The 15523-nt window shown below is 44.7% G+C and overlaps 1 protein-coding gene across 1 annotated transcript in view; it reads left to right on the forward strand.

Moving 5' to 3' along the window:
* The first annotated feature begins 666 nt into the window (after positions 1 to 666).
* Positions 667 to 15523, forward strand: part of LOC126236179 (neuronal acetylcholine receptor subunit alpha-7-like) — a 596640-nt gene continuing 581783 nt past the window's right edge. The window contains exon 1 of the mRNA XM_049945280.1: positions 667 to 787. Within this exon, the coding sequence (XP_049801237.1) occupies positions 692 to 787 (96 nt within the window). The 5' untranslated portion in view covers positions 667 to 691. The remainder of the gene's footprint in view (positions 788 to 15523) is intronic.

The raw sequence follows: 15523 nt of genomic DNA on the forward strand, positions 1-15523 counted from the left end.
TGGCAGTGTACACGAGGTGGTGAAAATTGTCACATGTCAGTCTTAAAACTGTCTGGCTTTAGTGTATGATATACTGTTCAGAACAGTCTAAAGTACATTATGGAACAGTAAACAGAAAATGCCAAATTTCGTCTAATTTTATATAAAATATCCTCCTCAGTGATAGTCACAGTTCCTGCTGAGTTTGAAAGTGACTGCCAATTGCAGGGTGTGACACACGTCTCTAGTCCCTTTCCGTTAGTATCTATTAATGACTACAGTGTATTACACAGGAGAGAATGTTACATCATTCCTCGTAGAGAAGTTGGGCATTCCGCGTGATACACCATAAAACCTAATAACTTCATTCACTCTGCTGTCATGAACATGTCCAAACACAATAGCTCCATTCTACCATTCTCTCATGTCTCAACTTGGATCCGTCTTATTGCCCTGATTTCGTACAACCGACTGGTACATACCATCATTTCACTGCCACCACCTAAATCAGGGATGGAGGGTTGCAGGACCACCTGACAGCAGTTCTACACCACCCAAAGCGACCAATAAGCCTTTTCAGGGGGTGACTAATACTTTTCTCAGTGCTCTTCCTAGCTAGCTGCGTGCCCGCCCACGGCGACCGTTGTATGGTGGATTTGCGTGTGTTGCAGCGCTGGCCGACGAGCAGGAGTACCGGCTGACGCGCTACCTCATGGCCAACTACGACCCGTCCGTGCGGCCCGCAGAGAACTCCTCCGAGCCGCTCAAGGTCGTCTTCGGCATCTCGCTGCACCACATCATCGACGTCGTGAGTACCCTGCCGTCTGCCCTAAGCGTGCGGCGCTGCAGTTGCCATTTTTCATGGCTGGTTCTTCATTAATGCGTAAAGCAGCTGGTGTCTTATTACTCTTATTAATTTGTGAAAAGTAATTGAACTAGTATGCCCTGTCCTCTGTTTCTCCTTCCTTGGTTCTGTATGTCAGTGTATGGAGTACAGTGAATGCCACCAACAGATGGGACTGTAAGGGATAATCGGAAAAGTGCCCGCTTGACGCGCATTACTTGTCTGTTACGAACACTGGAAAGTAAATACTACGAGACAAAAATTCTGCTAATGTCTATTTTTAATGTGATCTCTGTACATAAAATTAAAACTTGAAATTTGAAAAGGGTGTTGATCTTATACTATAGGCATCGTTTTAGAAGGGATTCTCGTAATTCCAGAAGTAATGGAGTGAAATAAGGGATACAAGCTAAATGTATGAACATGCAATTTTGGCTTCGCAGTTACAAATGCAAATTTCCGTGTTTCACTGTTTTTGAGAATTCAGTCTCTAAGCTGATGAATAGGGAGCGTAAATTTTAATGAAAATACACTCCTGGAAATGGAAAAAAGAACACATTGACACCGGTGTGTCAGACCCACCATACTTGCTCCGGACACTGCGAGAGGGCTGTACAAGCAATGATCACACGCACGGCACAGCGGACACACCAGGAACCGCGGTGTTGGCCGTCGAATGGCGCTAGCTGCGCAGCATTTGTGCACCGCCGCCGTCAGTGTCAGCCAGTTTGCCGTGGCATACGGAGCTCCATCGCAGTCTTTAACACTGGTAGCATGCCGCGACAGCGTGGACGTGAACCGTATGTGCAGTTGACGGACTTTGAGCGAGGGCGTATAGTGGGCATGCGGGAGGCCGGGTGGACGTACCGCCGAATTGCTCAACACGTGGGGCGTGAGGTCTCCACAGTACATCAATGGTGTCGCCAGTGGTCGGCGGAAGGTGCACGTGCCCGTCGACCTGGGACCGGACCGCAGCGACGCACGGATGCACGCCAAGACCGTAGGATCCTACGCAGTGCCGTAGGGGACCGCACTGCCACTTCCCAGCAAATTAGGGACACTGTTGCTCCTGGGGTATCGGCGAGGACCATTCGCAACCGTCTCCATGAAGCTGGGCTACGGTCCCGCACACCGTTAGGCCGTCTTCCGCTCACGCCCCAACATCGTGCAGCCCGCCTCCAGTGGTGTCGCGACAGGCGTGAATGGAGGGACGAATGGAGACGTGTCGTCTTCAGCGATGAGAGTCGCTTCTGCCTTGGTGCCAATGATGGTCGTATGCGTGTTTGGCGCCGTGCAGGTGAGCGCCACAATCAGGACTGCATACGACCGAGGCACACAGGGCCAACACCCGGCATCATGGTGTGAGGAGCGATCTCCTACACTGGCCGTACACCACTGGTGATCGTCGAGGGGACACTGAATAGTGCACGGTACATCCAAACCGTCATCGAACCCATCTTTCTACCATTCCTAGACCGGCAAGGGAACTTGCTGTTCCAACAGGACAATGCACGTCCGCATGTATCCCGTGCCACCCAACGTGCTCTAGAAGGTGTAAGTCAATTACCCTGGCCAGCAAGATCTCCGGATCTGTCCCCCATTGAGCATGTTTGGGACTGGATGAAGCGTCGTCTCACGCGGTCTGCACGTCCAGCACGAACGCTGGTCCAACTGAGGCGCCAGGTGGAAATGGCATGGCAAGCCGTTCCACAGGACTACATCTAGCATCTCTACGATCGTCTCCATGGGAGAATAGCAGCCTGCATTGCTGCGAAAGGTGGATATACACTGTACTAGTGCCGACATTGTGCATGCTCTGTTGCCTGTGTCTATGTGCCTGTGGTTCTGTCAGTGTGATCATGTGATGTATCTGACCCCAGGAATGTGTCAATAAAGTTTCCCCTTCCTGGGACAATGAATTCACGGTGTTCTTATTTCAATTTCCAGGAGTGTAGTTCGATACGTTAAACCATTTTTAAAGCTAAATCTATGAAAATTAGTACTTATCTTCTAAAGAAAAATGTTTTAGGGGATGAAAGTTTATGTGGAAACAGCACCACAAGAACTCAAAAAGGTTTAACAAAGACCTCCGATTCCAACTATCAGAACCGCTTTTTGGTCGGAAGTACATTCGAAAAGGACCTTGCTTGTAGGGCCTTAATTAGCGTGGAAAGCTTAGGTGATGTTGCAATTTGTGAAGAACATAAAAATTAGATTAAAGAAAACCAAAAAAAGTTTGTTCTGAACCAGGCTCATCCAAGAATTGCGTCCGGCGGGCGCAGCCGCGCACGGCGGGCGTAAGGCAGTGTAGATCAGTGCCCCGTACGCGACCGTGTGTCGCTAGTGTCGGCATAGGAGCGAGAGAGACAGCTGCAGAACGAGTGAGGCCGCACAGCACAGCACTGCACTGCTCTGCGCTGGACCGTCCCGAGGTCAGATCAAACGCAAACAAAATAACAGGGGAAGCGCAGCTCTGTAAATGAGGTCGAAGAGCAGTAAAACAAGCAAATCATTTACTATTTAGATAACAATTAGTGTTCGTGTGGCAGAACTACTACGCAAAGCTTCAGAAAACAATATCCAAAACAAGAAGTGAAGAACAACTTAGTAGTTTTGTGACCCACAGGTTGATTCTACTAGTATTGCGCATGCACACTCGTCATATGTACAGTAGGCGTCTTTTGAAAGATACGAGGTTGAGTCAAATGAAAACCTTAAATATTTCTTTAAATTTTATTTATCTAGCAGAAGTGATACAAATCTGTATTACTTTTCAACGCCGGCCGAAATTGCCGAGCCGTTCTAGGCGCTTCAGCCTGGAACCGCGCTACTTCTACGGTCGCAGGTTCGAATACTGCCTCGGGCATGGATGTGTGTGATGTCCTTACGTTAGTTAGGTTTAAGTAGTTCTATGTTCTGGGGGCTGATGACCTCCGCTGTTAAGTCCCATAGTGCTCAGAGCCATTTGAACCATTTTGAACCACTTTTCAACATAATCTCTCCCACGCTCAATGCTAGTCCTCCAGCGCTTACAAAGTGCATAAATTCCTTTAGAAAAAAAATCTTTGGGTAGTCCGCGCAACCACTCATGCACCGCGTGGGGTACCTCTTCCATCAGAACGGAACTTCTTTCCTCCCATTGCGTCTTTGACTAGTCCAGACATATGTAAATCACTTGGGGCAAGGTCTGGTGAGAATGGTGGTTGAGGAAGACACTCAAAATGCAGGTCTGTGATCGTTGCAACTGTTGTACGGGCAGTGTGGAGCCTTGCATCGTCACGTTGCAAAAGGACACCTGCTGACAGCAATACACGTCGCTTTGATTTGATTGCAGGCCGCAGATGATTTTTTAGAAGATCTGTGTACGATGCACTGGTTACAGTGGTCCCTCTAGGCATGTAATGCTCCAAAATGACGCCTTTTTCGTCCCAAAAGAGAGTCAGCATAACCTTCCCTGCTGATGGTTCTGTTCGAAACTTCTTTGATTTTGGTGATGAGGAATGGCGCCATTCCTTGCTCGCTCTCTTCGTTTCCGGTTGGTGGAAGTGAACCCAGGTTTCGTCCTCAGTAACGATTCTTGCAAGTAAGCTATCACCTTCTCGTTCAAAGCGCCGAAGAAGTTCTTCACAAGCATCAACACGTCGTTCTCTCATTTCAGGAGTCAGCTGCCGCGGCACCCATCTTGCAGACACTTTGTGAAACTGGAACACATCATGCACAATGTGGTGTGCTGACCCATGACTAATCTGTAAACATGCTGGATTGTCATTCAATGTCACTCGGCGGTTTTCCTTCACTGGGGCTTGAACTGCTGCAATGTTCTGTGGAGTCACAACTCGTTGTGCCTGACCTGGCCGAGGAGCATCTTCCACTGAAGTCAGCCGGCCGCGGTGGTCTCGCGGTTCTAGGCGCGCAGTCCGGAACCGTGCGACTGCTACGGTCGCAGTTTCGAATCCTGCCTCGGGCATGGATGTGTGTGATGTCCTTAGGTTAGTTAGGTTTAAGTAGTTCTAAGTTCTAGGGGACTGATGACCACAGCAGTTGAGTCCCATAGTGCTCAGAGCCATTTGAACCACTGAAGTCACACCATTTGCGAACTTCCTACTCCATTCGTAGACTTGCTGCTGGGACAAACATGCATCACCGTACTGAACCTTCATTTGTCGATGAATTTCAGTAGGTTTCACACCTTAACTACCCAGAAACCGAATAACAGAACGTTTTTCTTCCCTGGTGCAAGTCTCAAGTGGGGCGGCCATCTTTATACTGATACTGCGACGGTATGTGTGCATCTGCACTATGCTGCCACCTACACGCCATTCTGCACGCTGTTTGTAGCACGATTACCAACTTACAGGAGAACTGTAAAAGTCATCCAAAGTTTTATACGTAAGAAAGTGACCCTTCAGTTGGATATCGTACTATAGGTCAATCAGCTCTAGTTGAAACACCTGTGAGATGTCCTCTGACTGAAAGAAAAATGCACGAACAAATACATCTAAGGCCGGTTGAAGATCACTTATCTCCAAAAATCTAGTTTCAAACTCTTTTGGTAATTCGCAAATGATTTGAACTATAGCTAAAAAATCCACATCTTCTTAAACGCTGTCTAACGCAGGAAAGCGTCTACAATACTCCTCGAGCAACTGTTTTTCCCACAAAGTAACATTTTTTTTAAATGCTTGAATCATCTGCACTAAATCGACAACAGAGTGATTTTCGCTTTGCAGTGAATCGTTCAGAGTATTTAAATGACCATTTAGGTCATTCAAAAGACCAATTCGCCACCCGCTTAGGATCTCCGAAGTAGTTCTTCTAGACTTCCTTTCATAACCAAAAATATACTGATTTCGACCCTCTGCTCAGCCATCTTTCTTCGGTGTGGTAGGGGATTTCCAGGTATTCTGCTTCGATATCAGCCAGAAATTCTTTAAATTAGGGGTGTGTGAGTCCATGCAAGCGAAGATAATCAACCGTTGGAACAACTGTGTCCAGTTCATTTTTTATGCTGAAAATCGTCGCACCAAGTGCCTCCTGGTGTATCAGACAAAGGACTGCTGCACTGCTGCGAATAAGGAACAGACGACTTCAGCCATTTTTGACCTGATGTAACTTGTTACACTGGTCAGGCGTTTTCATTTTAAACCCATTACCTCCAACACGTTCTTCACCTCAACCCGCTGTTGTGTCTTTTAATGGTATAAGGTCGAAAAATTCTTCGGTGACACGCAGATTGTGTCGACACCCCGAATGACAATTACGAGCTGAGAGACATCAGCAACGTCCGTGGACTCGTCAAGAGCGATAGAAAGTGAAACGAAGTTCACTGCTCTCTCCATTAATTGCTACTCCACATCTGAGGCCATATCTTCGACTCGGCGAGCAACACAGATCGTGGCGGAAGAGCTATTTTTTTTTTCAAAATTTTCCGTGAGGTCTGCTGTACAAATACAAGCCGCCGAATCGATCAGGCAGTCCTTTATGAGATTCCCGGCCGGAAAGGGTTTCTCTGCTTTCGCAATTCTCAGCGAGCATTTGTAACTTGCTCGCAAACTTTGCTCTCCTGTTTCCTGATCGTACCAAGGAAAAAAAAAGAAAAAACCTTACAATTAATTTTTCACAGTCCTGTTTTTAAAACACTTATCATTTTAACAATTAATTGTTTCATTCATTGAAATCCAAATAAAAAAACTAACAAAAAAGATTGGTTTTAGGTGTGTTTTCCCCCAGTTCCTCTGAAAAGCGGCCATAGACGCTAACAAGGACAGCGAAATGTAGGCGCAAAATAAATTTTTATCTATTGCAATATTTGCGTTTTAATTAATTGAAAACATAGATCAAACTACAACATATGTTTTTCCACCAATAAAAACACAAAAACAAAGAATTAATTACACTTTGCTGACCGAGAGAGCGTTTGTGACGGCTTTTCAGAAAGTGGCAAAAAATAAACCACGTGAAACTTTTTCTTATGCCCTTGCGACTCGATTTAATGCAACCCAAATTAAAAAAAATTAACCGAAAAGAAGTGTTCCTTGTTGCTGACAATCTGATATTCGGAAACGGGCACATTGCTAAGTGACATGGCAGATTATAAAATATAGTTATATTTATCATCCTTATGTATAATAAAGGATCATACGATAGGAAACACTTACTTCACTGTAATGCTACTCGAAATTTTCTTTCAGTTCTTCAAACCTTGACTGACGTTCCTCTTACGACAAATTTTGTAACTGATCTTTGTGACAGGTATTAAATTGCCCTTCAATAGAGTACTTTTTTAAATACGTGAGGTTCCGGTGACATACTAAAGATGTGGCACGATTTTCGACAGCAGTACAAAAGAAACTAATTTCTCACTCGGGTTTAAATAGTGTGGAGGAACCGCTCCTCCTTTCTTTTTTGTCTGCTGCTGTTGACCATCTATCTCGATCCACTGTAGCCTTACGACTGTTGACTGACGGCTTTGTGTCGTATCAATGCTTTTGACCTCTGCTGGCGCGGCGGTTTGTCTTCTGTACGAAGTGATAACTGGGTGTTGTGTGATGTCCTTAGGTTAGTTAGGTTTAAGTAGTTCTAAGTTCTAGGGGACTAATGACCATAGATGTTAAGTCCCATAGTGCTCAGAGCCATTTGAACCATTTTTCTGTACGAAGGGCGCGTGCAGCGGTATGACGAGGCACGGCTGGAGGACCGCACGGTCAGCTAAGCGACACGGCTCGGCCACCGCAACAACATACGAATTCGCCCGGGGCGCTGTCATCGGGCGATCGCGGGCGCTAGCGCAGCAGGGGCACAGTTTGGACGAGCCTGATATAGACGGAATACCCGAACGTAACATCGGACGCTAATCTACTATGTATTGTTATAAACAGAAAATTATCAACAATGGAATGGTATCCACGGTATAGCGATTTGTTAGAATAGCTGGTGTAATTAGGTACCCCGCCAAAGGAGCAGTGATGGCTTGGGTTGATTAGCCATGTGGCGGGTTTGAAGCAATGAGGATGGCCAGTCACAGATCATAAAAGTAGAAGTATTATACATTTATTATTCCATTAGGTATAGCGGGCATGTTGCAGCAGTCAGCAGCCATGGTCGGATGGCGGTCCTGTAGCGTGATGAGGGTGCTGACAGCTCACGACCTTCACCAGCACGACCAATTCACGGCGGCAAGAAGATCCGCCATCAGCGCTACGGCGACCAGGAAACGCTGCGTCAGATCGCTCGGGCTCGCTGGCAGCACACCACTGTGTCAGACTCTGCCGTTGTTAGGTATGGCTGCGCAGAAAGCACCCGAGCGAGTCGAACCTGGGACCCCAATGCAGGCGGAAGTGACACTGACCAGCAGGGGCAAGCTTGCAGTAGTAGAATGTACCTGCACAAGGCAGGCCGCAGCTCGGCAACTAGTTAGACCCAGACGCGAGCCGTGGACTCTTGGTAAAACACTGAAGTCGGTAAAAGTAGGGTAGCAGAAAGGCCTCCATTTGGAAGGCACCAGCTCGACCACTGGTGGGATCAGGCCCAGGCGCAGCTTGTAGTTTCGCATCCAGTGAAAGTGGCGTCTAGTACTGGCAGCTAGATGACCCATTTCGAATCGACGATTGGTGTGTAGTATCTTGTACTACCTACTGTAGCTAGCAGCAGGCTGTGAGAGACACTGCATAACGTAAACGGGCAGTACTTATGACGGTTTGGTCAACCGCGGGTTGGCCAAGACATCAATCCTCGCGAAGTAGAACAAGGAAGTTGCACGGTTGTGGGCATGGAGCGTGTTGAGATCCAGATCGCCATGGGTCCAGTCTGCTTCTGTGCTTCCACGAGGTGAAAAGCCTTACCACTCCGGTACCAATTCTTCCTAACCTATCAGAGTCCACTTGTGGCGTCTTGCGAAAGCACGTCAGGGTAGCTTCTCTCTTCTCCCTTTCACTAGGGCTTCTTGCGCCGGTCCATGACGACATTTTTTTGCTGACCCAATTACGGGTATTCGATATCCAAGCGACAAGAGCCGTGGTGCTACAACAGGAAGAACGTTTTGTGGAGTAGATTCTAAACGTCCTGTGTGATAACTGCTATAGAATGCTGTCCAGCAGCGTCAATGCATTGTAATATTTGTTACGGTTATGTCTACAACATTTTGTAACGGCAGTAGAATGTGTAATGAAAAGATCTGGCTAACTCTGTACTAACAACAACCAGAGTGAACATTTCATCTGCAGCAGTGTGTACTCGAACACTGGTTTGAAACTTCCTGGCAGGTTAAAACTGTGTACCAGACTGGGACTCGAACTGAGAACCTTTTACGTAATGCATAATGATCTTACATACTTTACCGTCCGGAAATGACTCACGATCCGCCCTTTCACATTCATTTCTGTAAGTACTTCTATCCTAGTATCCAAACGTCGCAGAAGGCCCCCCCCCCCCCCCCCCCGCATAATTTTTTTCGAGTAGCACTCCCTTGAGAAAGAATCTTCTTCTTTTCCTTCTTCTTTTTCTTATTCTTATTCCTGACCTTATCCTGTATCTCCATAGCGTATTCATATTCTTTCGAATGTGGCACTGTTACAGGTAGTCTGTGGCCAGATGACCCTGATGCTACCATTTCCCCTGGGACATAATTTATGTCCTACATCAGCCTGTGTTTATTTTTATCGTATGTACAAGTGTGTGAATATTTTCTAAACGTTTGAAAATTCTGTAACTGAGGTGGTACTGGCCCAGCATTCTGGGACCCCGCCTAGATACCACATCCAGGCTGGCCGGCATACCGATACGGTCCTCGTCGTTAATCCGCCGGGCGAATTCGATCGGGGTCTGCGCACCTCCCCGTGGCCTGGAAGGCGGCAGTTTAACGAGCTTGTCTATCCGGAGATGTGTTCTGAGAGAAGGGCTTGCGGAGAAATGACTTTCCACAGCCTTGCAGGTTGTTTTCCAGATTAATCTTTTATTCGGGCAGCTGTATAGGAGAGCTGTGAAATTTGGAAATGGGAGACAGGAACAGTCAGAAGTGAACCAATGCAGGTTGGTCGTAAGACGTCAATGGATATCTCATTTGGTAAGAGTATTGCCCAATTACGGCGAGGTACCGGTTTCGAGTCCCAGTCGAGTCCAGAGTTTTAAGGTACCATAACTTTCAACTAACAGTCTCATCGACAAATTTTCTGAATTTCACAAAGCAAATTATGCGTCTCAAGAGTTTAAAAACTTATGTATTTTTTATAAAATTGTAATCCTAGTTAAATACACATTGATAATAATGAGGACTACAGCCCTGCCTGCTGTATCTGACTTTTTGTGGTTTAACATACAAAAGAAATGTGCTTGATGTCACATTCCTTCCCAGATCTGCTGCGGGAGGAAGAACATTTCCATTAGAACCAAACAAATTGTTCACTGAAGAGTCATTGTAAACCAAGGGGTCGTTATTTCAAAACACTCACCGTACGACAACCATGTTAGAGTCGGACTCACTTCGCAGAGATCATAAGCGAACCACAAACACCCACACTTAGTGAGGGCGGTGTATGTTACTCCGCCAATTGCCTTCTTTGAACTGCCACACGGTTCATGCGTATTTTGGTCCGTGGCGAGTCACGAAACGACAGTGCATCGGTTCTGAATTAGGCGTGGAAGTCAATCAGCGACTTCTGTTCAAACTCTCCAGTCTACGCAGTGGAAGTTTACATTTGACGAGATTTGTTTTCCGAACCATGCGAATTGTTGTGGAGCAGAATAGAGGATTGGGTTGGGTTGTTTGGGGGAAGAGACCTAACTGCGAGGTCATCGGTCTCATCGGATTAGGGAAAGACGGGGAAGGAAGTCGGCCGCGCCCTTTCAAAGGATCCATCCCGGCATTTGCCTGGAGCGATTTATGGAAATCACGCAAAACCTAAATCAGGATGGCCGGACGCGGGATTGAACCGTCGTCCTCCCGAATGCGAGTCCAGTATGCTAACCACTGGGCCACCTCGCTTGGTGGAGCAGAATAAAGCTACCTGGAGATACAGATTTAAAGAACGTACTTAAGATTTTGCTGAGACACGTGTACATAACAGTAACAGACTCGATTCTTGAGCATAGTTTAAACTTTTTCAACTGAAATTCATGACCCGACCACATTATTTTGAAGGTCGAACTATACATCAGTCAACGGACTGCCTAACTTATACTTACAACGCCCGCCGCTGTGACCGAGCGGTTTTAGGCTCTTGAGTCCGGAACCACGCCGTGCTACGGTCGCAGGTTCGAATTCTGCCTCGGGCATGGATCTGTGTGATGTTCTTAGGTTACTTAAGTTTAAGTAGTTCTCAGTCTAGGGGACTGATGACCTCAGATGTTAAGTCCCATAGTGCTTATTTTTCCAATAGGGGGCTAACTATCATATGATTTTCAAATCGGGTGAGCGTAGTTTTAATTATTAGAAAAAACGAACTGTACTTCGAAGAATAAACCATAAATAGCGAAATTCTACTTTCAAACTATTCTCATTCCCAAATTGATCAATGATTTACTTAGCATTTGAAATTAATTAAATGCAGTGAAATGAAATTAATCGATCGCTAAATATACAGTAACGTGAAACAACAAATTTACTGTTAATGGTCACTGTATATACATTTCCACAATGCATTTCAAAGATTCAAATCTGCATCATCATCAGGTTGATTTGTGTGCATTAATGGTATGTATGTATTGTGTTACGACTCTGTGGTAGCCTGTGGCTCTGCCTAGTGTAGAAAAAAAAAACACTACATTGAATACCTATTTTAGTTATTTTACTTTACATTTACATTTACGTTCAGTCGTTAGTCAAAGACCTCAGCATACCCATGCTCTTAAACAGTATTTTGTTTTTTCCACTATACAGTGCCACAGGTTGTCCCAATGTCGCAACACAACGCATACATGCTATATTAATATACACAAATCCACTTGATAATGGCGGTTTAAATTTTTGAAATACGTTGTTGAATTAAATAAATAATGATTGGAAACAGCAAAATTGTTGTTTCATTCGGTATAAACAACAGTCACGGAGAAAACCTAACCTAAAATTTTCGCACTTGAAAATAGAAACGATAAATATGCAGCGACATGAAACGATAGTAATACAACTTTTAACAGCGCTGCTATTCCCACATACCCTGCAGGTCACTATGGCTTGATTACACTATTGTTTCACCATATCCAAGTGATTTTCACTAACCTTAGTCACTGATTTCATCCCATTAGAGCCAATCATTTCCTTTCAGTGCAGTTAATTAATTAATGGTGTTCCTTGTGCCATGATAAACGACGATCTTCCGCTAATTTTGGTGCCACTGTTGCGTACTTTGTGGGAGAATCTCTGATAGATGTGTTCAAAAGTTGTAAGTTCAAACGTCAGAGACAATGAAAGTTTCAGTGATGCCTGGCTGCGAACTTAGTCTAATGACTATGACGACGAGTCGCAATAAGCAGAAATCCGGTATCGATTTCTGGTCAATCACAAATTTTCAATAGGCACCACACGTCAGTATATTTGTTACAGAATTACAACTGTCATAGTGTTTTTAAGATACACTGTACATCGTTTGATGATTCATTGACGAGAGCCTCTGTGACAGTATTAGTCCGATCTCTAAATGTGACAAACAACAATAGTCTCCTTGTACAGGGAGCTTAAAACAGTATAACTGTAGTGTTCGAATAAGAAAATACAACAAATATTTTGCAGTGGGCTTTCTCTATATCTGTTAGGGTACACACAAAATAACTTGGCCCTTACCTGCTCACATCGTGATGGTAGCGATTCCCTTGTGGAAGGTCACGGTGTGGTAGGGAAGGTGCATGTCGACAGCTGCAGCCTACACGCAGACGCGTATCTCGAGTAGATTGTAAGTTTCAGCTAGAGAGTCCGTAAGCGATCGTATTAACAGGATGTAGCAGTACGTCCAATTATTCGATGAAAATAGACGTGCAAAGTCTATCGTTTCGCATTAGACTAGTGAAAAATAAATAGTCGCAAAAACAAATGATCATCCAATTCAAAACAAATCCGACTCCGCACTGCCACATGGAATTCTAGTAAAACTAAAAAGGTACAAGAATTTAGCTTGACGAACAACATCACGTACTAAGATGCTGACAATATAAAATGAAGAACATGTGTCACATGGAAATTATGCCAGTCCCTTAACTTTTCTTCAGTATTACCTAAATATAAAACTTTCACTCTTTTTCCGCGTCTTTCTTGTAATAATGAAAAGGAAATCCTTGTAGCCGGCCAGAGTGGCCGAGCGGTTCTATGCGCTACAGTCTGGAACCGCGCGACCGCTACGGTCGCAGGTTCGAATCCTCCCTCGGGCGTGGATGGGTGTGATGTCCTTAGGTTAGTTAGGTTTAAGTAGTTCTAAGTTCAAGTGGACTGATGACCTCATCAGTTAAGTCTCATAGTGCTCAGAGCCATTTGAACCATTTGAAATACTTGTAGCTATGGTTTCCTTCTCCTCCTTTATGCTTTTCAAGCATACTTGTGAATAAGAGGTTTGCTTTTTAATTTGCGTCTTCCAACATACATTTAATCGCATTGCATATAGTCACACCCACCCAATTACGAAGAACTGTCTCTGCACCTACGATGTGCTGAGGCTGTAGTGCCGTACTATGAAGTAAAAAGGTAACTGTAAGCACTCTGGTAGTGTGCATGTCGTCAGGCGACAGATGGATGCGTTTTTGCCTCAGGGCGGTGCCATTTCATGCAACCTCTTGCGGACAACGTGATGGAACAAATAATATTGTATTTATTCTGAGGAAAGACTCGTAAATGTCAGAGTTTCTTGCGTTGTAACAAAGACTATTTGTCATGTTCGAAAATATAAATTTTTGAGTTTAATGACGACTGACGCCAAAAGAATAAGTGTTAAAAGAAGGATCTTGCAGACTTTCGTTGTCCACACCTTCTATCCTGCAACGCGCAGTGTGTGGGATATGGTATCCTAAGGACCACTAAGTCGAATAACAGATGCAGATTACAATAATGATAGAAGCTCTGATTGATATTGCCCCTCACCGCCGCTAAATGAAGGTCGCAGGACGGGCGCCCTCTGTCTTCTTTTGTTTACTCTTGCTTTTCCAAAAGGTATCCTCGGTCGTAAGCAACTGCCGATAGCGTGGCCCTCCGCTGCTCAAGTTTCGCGGGCCTGCCTGCCTGCAGGGGCCAAGCCGAGCCAAGCGCGGCGAGGTGAGGGTTGGCGGCGCATTACGGCGCAGATCCAGTTTCCCGCGGCTTTTAGCAGACGCCACACTGCGTACTGCTGCTGCCGCCCGTCACCTAGCACCGCTTCTCTCTTCTAGGCCTTCCGCAGGTCACCTTGCCATTCTATCCTCCTGCATTTACTTTTCTGATGACTTGTGTGCCATCTAGCAAACATCACGGTAATTAATACTGTGGTGCTCGTATGAGTCTTCCCCTCACAACGACAGAAAAGAACTCGACCGAAAGCCTACAGCCCACTTGACATGCTTGGAATTTCAAGAAAATTTTATTATTGGGTTAGATAGAACAGCAATCAGTCGTAGATTTAAGTTGCTTTAATATGACATTTATAGTCACAACGCAGATCAGATTTCGACCTTTGTCAGGTGCGGAATTGTAGCAATTGTTCGTGCTCAAGTGAATGCTTACACAGTTCAACCATTGCCCATGGAGGGCAACCTGAAATTTTATTATTCTGTACAGTGTATCACAGCATTTAATTTCTCCCTAACTATTGGCGGCTCTGTGGAGAAAGTTTCTTTTATATCATGAAATAAAGTTACTTTGTATCAGGTATTTCAATATTTTTCGCTGCAGAATCTACAAAGTCCTTGAGATGGAACCGTTTCTTCGATAAACATACTGCAGCATTAGTGCAAATGGCACAATGCTTAGAGATGTCATGAAGATGGCATTGTCATCTTGGAAAAAAAGTACTTACAGTCAAGAGTGCTGCTCATGTTGTTAGCAGTCTTCTGAAAATAACCATCAATAAATGCTATTACCTCACCGACAGATGCGATAGCGGATATCTCTGATTGGAAAACTTCCCACCTTGAAGGTTCAAGAGCTTCCATCCATTCTTAGTACCCCGTACCTTTGCAGATGTGCAGATGTCCATCATGTAAGTGGATCTTCATTTGACGATACAGGATGAAGTCGAGTAAACATGAAAACTGGTATAAAACTTCTGATAGCACAGATTTCCTCATGCATCACGGTCTAGTGTTAGCAATGCGTGATAAAAAAGCTATAACCTTATCACCGCTCATATGACACTAGCTTCATTTTATTTTTATTTTTCTATTCTACTATACATAATGTCTCAGGTCACTTTTAAGTTAATGACAACGCATCTTCCTTCTGTGCGGTAACTTAGAATGAGAAATTTACCGTCTCCTTACACTATAATACTAATACTCAAATTCTATAACGTGTGATCATCGCAACCAGTTGTCAGTAAAAGTAACTGTGATTGTGTTGGAAAATAAAAAGCATTTAATGATTCTTAACAATCATTATCGCCTCCAGAAGGTGAAAAAATAAAGTCGTGCTTTGTAAAATGGCTTACAATTTGGACTCGTTCCAGATTATGGAAACATTAAAATTAAAAATCACTCGATATCTGCTCAAATAAAAAGAGAATGAACGGAAATGCGTATTCGAGAGCTTTATTC

This window comes from Schistocerca nitens, chromosome 1 (assembly GCF_023898315.1).
Source record: "Schistocerca nitens isolate TAMUIC-IGC-003100 chromosome 1, iqSchNite1.1, whole genome shotgun sequence".
In the NCBI taxonomy this organism is placed as follows: domain Eukaryota; kingdom Metazoa; phylum Arthropoda; class Insecta; order Orthoptera; family Acrididae; genus Schistocerca; species Schistocerca nitens.